Source organism: Egretta garzetta, unplaced genomic scaffold (genome assembly GCF_000687185.1).
Source record: "Egretta garzetta isolate BGI_Z169 unplaced genomic scaffold, ASM68718v1 scaffold59, whole genome shotgun sequence".
Taxonomy (NCBI): Eukaryota; Metazoa; Chordata; class Aves; order Pelecaniformes; family Ardeidae; genus Egretta; species Egretta garzetta.
In genome coordinates, this window is record NW_009267230.1 from 5,902,205 (window position 1) to 5,906,994 (window position 4,790).

The window sequence follows — 4,790 nt, forward strand, 5'->3', positions numbered from 1 at the left end:
GGAGGGGATGAAGCAAAAGATAATAACGGTTTGCCAAGGTTGCCAGACTAGAAGGAATGAGAACTAATTGATGTAGAAAGATTTGTGGCTCCTTACAAAGGACAGTTTTTTGATAAGAACCAGGTGTTTACCTCAAGAGCTGGTCTACACCAACCCTGCAGTTTGGGCAAGAGCCAAGGAGCAACTGAGTCTGCGCAAGAACAAGGGGTTACTAGTGGTGATGAAGAGGAGCCATCGGCCTTCATCCCCACGACCCCCGACCACCACCACCAGGAGGCACTGAGCAGGCGCAGTGGGGAGGGACTTATGGAAATGACCTCCTGAAGCTAATTTTAATACAAAGCGGAGACAGGTTATGCATATGTACAGGCATATCGGAAAAATTCATACATATGTAATACTTTGCTACATATAAACGGACAAGTTGCCGCTTGATGGTATGCACGTTAGGTGGAGCGATCCCCCGTGCATCCGGCGCCGTGAATAAAGAATGCCTGCCTTCTAACACTACATTGGTGTTATGAGGTTCATTCTTCCCGATTTCGGTGACACTAAGACAGGCTGCGGGGTTTAAAATTGGTCTCCAGCAACACGGCGCGGGACAGGGCAGGGAGCAAGGGGACTTTCACACTCAGTATTCTGCCTTCCTTCCATCTCAAATTGCCTTTTGCAGCAACAGGGCTTACAGGAGCCGAGGGAAAACGGTTAAGTCAGTGTAGCCAGGCCAGCACAGTTGGTAGCCCAGCCCCCCCGGCTGTGAATTGTGCAGTTGCCGCTTGTTCCAAAATGGTTGTTGCTGCTGTTTTTAAAACGAGCGTAACAGCCCTTGTCTGTTAATTTGTAACACGCGTAACAGTAGAAGACAGCATGCACACAGTCTCAAACAAGAGGGTTCAGTATTTCATGTTTACTGAGTTTTAAGTTCTGAAAGTTTAAAAAGTTATACCGTTACAAACAAGCATTTTTGCCATTCAGCTTTGTCAAAAGAAATTTTAACATAGGAAGTAGGCACATCTTTGTTAAACAACAGGACTTTGTATCTTACAATGGTAATTAACTGGTAAAATAAATTTATTTCCAAGTTTGTATTAAACACTCATATCAAGACAAACATGAAAGTTGCGTTTGTTTTTTTTTTAAATATTGCACCACCAAGATGAATTTTTATCCATTACCTAGTGAGTTATATTGCACATGGACAATCAGGTTCATCCATGGTTTTGAAATTACAATACAAAGGCAAGGTAATTCAGCATACTCCAACAAGAGTAAGCTTGGGAACGTAGAGTAACATACTAGCCCAATTTGTGTATTTGCATAAGCTGCCTCCTTACAACCCCGGAAGTTTGTTTCTAGTGCGGTGCTTAGAAAAAAAAAAAAGTCTGCAAGATGAATAGGAACATGTGAAGAAAGCAGTTTCAACAGCAACATTTACAAAGCATAGGAAAGTCAAATAACAGACAACTGTTCTGGGTTCAACTAGGTTGTCCGTCGCCCTTTCTCCCTCCCCTGCCCCCTATAAAAATCTCAGTTTAATCAGAAAACTTTTGGCCAAACAAAAACCAATAAAATTTACTTTATTTAAAACTACACATACAGTACACTTCTGCCAGAAACTTACTTTAACCTCCAGATACCAAGACAAAGGAAAAATCATGGTTGTCTTAATGCACAAGAGGACCAAAAAAAGTATACAAAAATTAGAAGCTGTTTGCACCTTGACACCCTGCATTTGTGGTCAGCACTACAAGGAGCAGATACCATTCACAAATACTTTGTTTAACATACGCAAGAGTGATCCCAAACCAATTCCAGATGAGGAATTACTACAATTAAAAAACCTGCGCGTGTCACATATTTGTACAAAGTGCAATATTCAACGATTCCAAAATAAAAGGGTAACAAAAATGAATGCACTGATTTATTCAGTACATTGGAACCAATTCTTACAAGACTAACAGGACTTAAAAGCAGGATTTGCAGCTGGTCCCTCATGTTGACATCTCAGTCTCAGGAGTTTAAACCCAAAGCTTTATCGAAGGAAAATCTTCCACTTCAGGACACAGTAACACAACCTTGCATTACAGGGACCGTGTGTGACACTTGAGGATAAAGAACTGAAGCTGTAACATGTACCTACATACTAGACAGACCACACAGCTGCCCAGTTCAGAACGCAGCTACAGCAGTTCTGGGGCTTACAGCAGCTTTATGTTTCTTCAGCTTCCATGCCTATTCATAACAGATGAATTTCTGGACTGAAGCCAGTTGGCCTGGATTAAACTGTTCTTGTACCTGTAAGCTAGCAGTTTTCCATGGACGAAATCTCAGTCATTGGCAAGAATCCCCTTCCATTTTAAGAGTCCAGGTTTCACTGTTCATAGTAATGCCTTGATTTCCAGTCTCTAAATGGGAGAACGGTCTTCAAAACAGAGTAGGTCATGAAGTTCATTTTCAAAAGAACATTCATTCTTGAATGCAAAACTAAACATTTTATGACAGTTTACTGTTTATGTCCATTCATTCAAGATGAAAAACTAACTGTAGCTAATGGTATCCAATTTACAAGAGACTAAAATGTTTTTGTGCGAGTACTAGCTGTGATTTTAACATACAAGATTCAATTTTCTTCCCAAAACATTGCAAAAACCATAAATGCAGAAGGATTTATGTTACTGGTAATTGCAATCTACTGTGGAAAACTTTTTGAAGACTAGCACTCATGTTGTCATGATCATTTTTCCATGTTCAACCAAAAAGTGGACTATTTAATTTCACAACTAATTTAAATACCAAAAGATTGCTATAAAGGTGGCCTGGGAAAACCTAAGCTATATATGTAGTTTCAGCTGCAAAGTGAATTCTATATACTATACGCTAAGTTAACGTGATAAACAGCTGTATCAAAGTACTAACCTGTATTTTAAAAAACCTGTCAATTTCAGGTTCTGCAATAGCATGCAACAGCCCTCAGGCTGTGCTCTTAACTACATGCAGGTGTTTCTAAGGAAAAGGAGGCTCAGCCTGCAGTAGCATTGGGGAGCTGCTGTGCTGCTGCCACGCTAAGGCATGAGCTAGCGGATCTGCACAGATCAGGAACCTGCTTGGCAGTTCCCCTTCTCAGAGCAACACTGTGTTTTAGCCCATGGGGTGCCAAGTCTTCTCAGCATCAAATCTTTCACCATTGTTGTGGACAGAATTGTTCTACCCACAGCCCACAGAATTTCACCTTTAGTGCATTAGCGAGCACCTACCTACACTTTCAACTGGTTGGATCCATTTAATCACATTAATGGTTGTTGAGAAAGTAGTACATTAACACATTGAACTATTCTTTATCATGTACTGTCAAATAAGGGGGAAGAAACAGCAGTTTTAAGACATTACTGTTAGAAGATGTTGATAGTTCTGACCAACTGAGGCACAACTGTAGATGGCGACCAACAAGTCATACATAGGTCACTGAACTAGTAAGTGTACATCTACTTACAGTGCATCAGATGTATGTATTACCAGTGAAAAAACCCAAGGTCTGTCTAACTTAAATGTTAAACACAGCCTAATGTGCACTCAGCGTAAAGTGTTACAAACACTGCCCCAAGGGCATGTGATTTCCTGTACCTGTATTGCGCTATCGGACAGCAGACAATCAGAATTCAATCCAGCTTCAAAATAATACACGTTAACTGCCCACAATCATTTCAATCCCTGTGCAAATTGCATTCTGTGGCTAGCTTTTTCAGCGCCTTAGTTAATTTAACTTGATTATAATTGGAAGCATCTGACTATGATTTAGGCATGCTTATTGCTATAAAAGAAATAAGCCCATCTTCAACATTATTGTGCAAGTATTTTAATAAGATTTGCACACATCTCAAAAAATTCTATTGTATGACTCCCTGGTCTTGGAGTTAAGTCAGCCGTAGAGGAGTCAAGCGAAGAGCTCACTGATGAGGTAAGGGATGTATCTGCAGATTTTCCTTGTGCATCAGCATCTGAATCTTTTTGACAGGATCTGTAGTTGCTCACAGAACCTGATCTCTGTGGAGTTGCAGTCCCAGACTTCGCTTCAGTGATTTCATCTAGGGGCAAGGGGAGAGAGGAGGAAAATTAGGTATCAGCATCAATCAGTTATAGGAACAGCAAACATCTTCCCCTCCTCGCACTTCTAAATCTTGCATTTTAAAATCTTGATTAATACATAAACAGCTGTTGCAAACTGTATATATTTGATACGAAAATAAACGCTTATACATAAACACAGAAGCAAGTGTCCTTATAGGAATTAGTCCTGTACTCTGAACTGTGCTCCAGAACCGTTTACATCTAGTTTAGACCAGCACTTGCCATATTTTTCATGAACTGATTTCAGCAGCTAATAGTTCAATTTAGGTTACTTAAAGCAAAACCAGGATAGCATCACTCAGCTGGAACTAAACTTGGCAAGGGATGTGAAGAATAATAAGGGTTTCTACAGGTATGTCAGCTGGAAAAGGATGGTTAAAGAAAGCGTACCCCCGCTGATGAGCGAGACTGGCAAACTGGTAACAGCAGATGAGGAGAAGGCTGAGGTACTCAACAGTCTTTTTGCCTCAGTCTTCACTGGCAACCTTTCTCCTCACCCCTCCCGAGTCAATGGACTGCGTGAGGGGGACCAGGAGGGTAAAACCCCTCCCGCTGTAAGAGAAGATCAGGTTCGTGACCACCTGAGGAACCTGAATGCACCTAAGTCCATGGGCCCTGATGAGATGCGTCCCAGAGTCCTGAGGGAATTGGCCGATGTAGTCACC

The 4,790-nt window shown here is 41.2% G+C and overlaps 2 protein-coding genes across 3 annotated transcripts in view; both read right to left on the reverse strand.

Moving 5' to 3' along the window:
• Positions 1-2,380, reverse strand: part of TTC33 (tetratricopeptide repeat domain 33) — a 48,502-nt gene extending 46,122 nt beyond the window's left edge. Inside the window, exon 1 of the mRNA XM_009647330.2 lies at positions 2,296-2,380. The gene's annotated coding sequence lies outside the window, so the exon portion shown is untranslated. The remainder of the gene's footprint in view (positions 1-2,295) is intronic.
• Positions 2,381-3,817: 1,437 nt separating this feature from the next.
• The window catches only part of PRKAA1 (protein kinase AMP-activated catalytic subunit alpha 1), a 20,343-nt gene continuing 19,370 nt past the window's right edge, over positions 3,818-4,790 (reverse strand). For both annotated transcript variants that reach the window (XM_035902688.1, XM_035902687.1), the window contains one exon: positions 3,818-4,082. In XM_035902688.1, the coding sequence (XP_035758581.1) occupies positions 3,838-4,082 (245 nt within the window). In that variant the 3' untranslated portion in view covers positions 3,818-3,837. The remainder of the gene's footprint in view (positions 4,083-4,790) is intronic.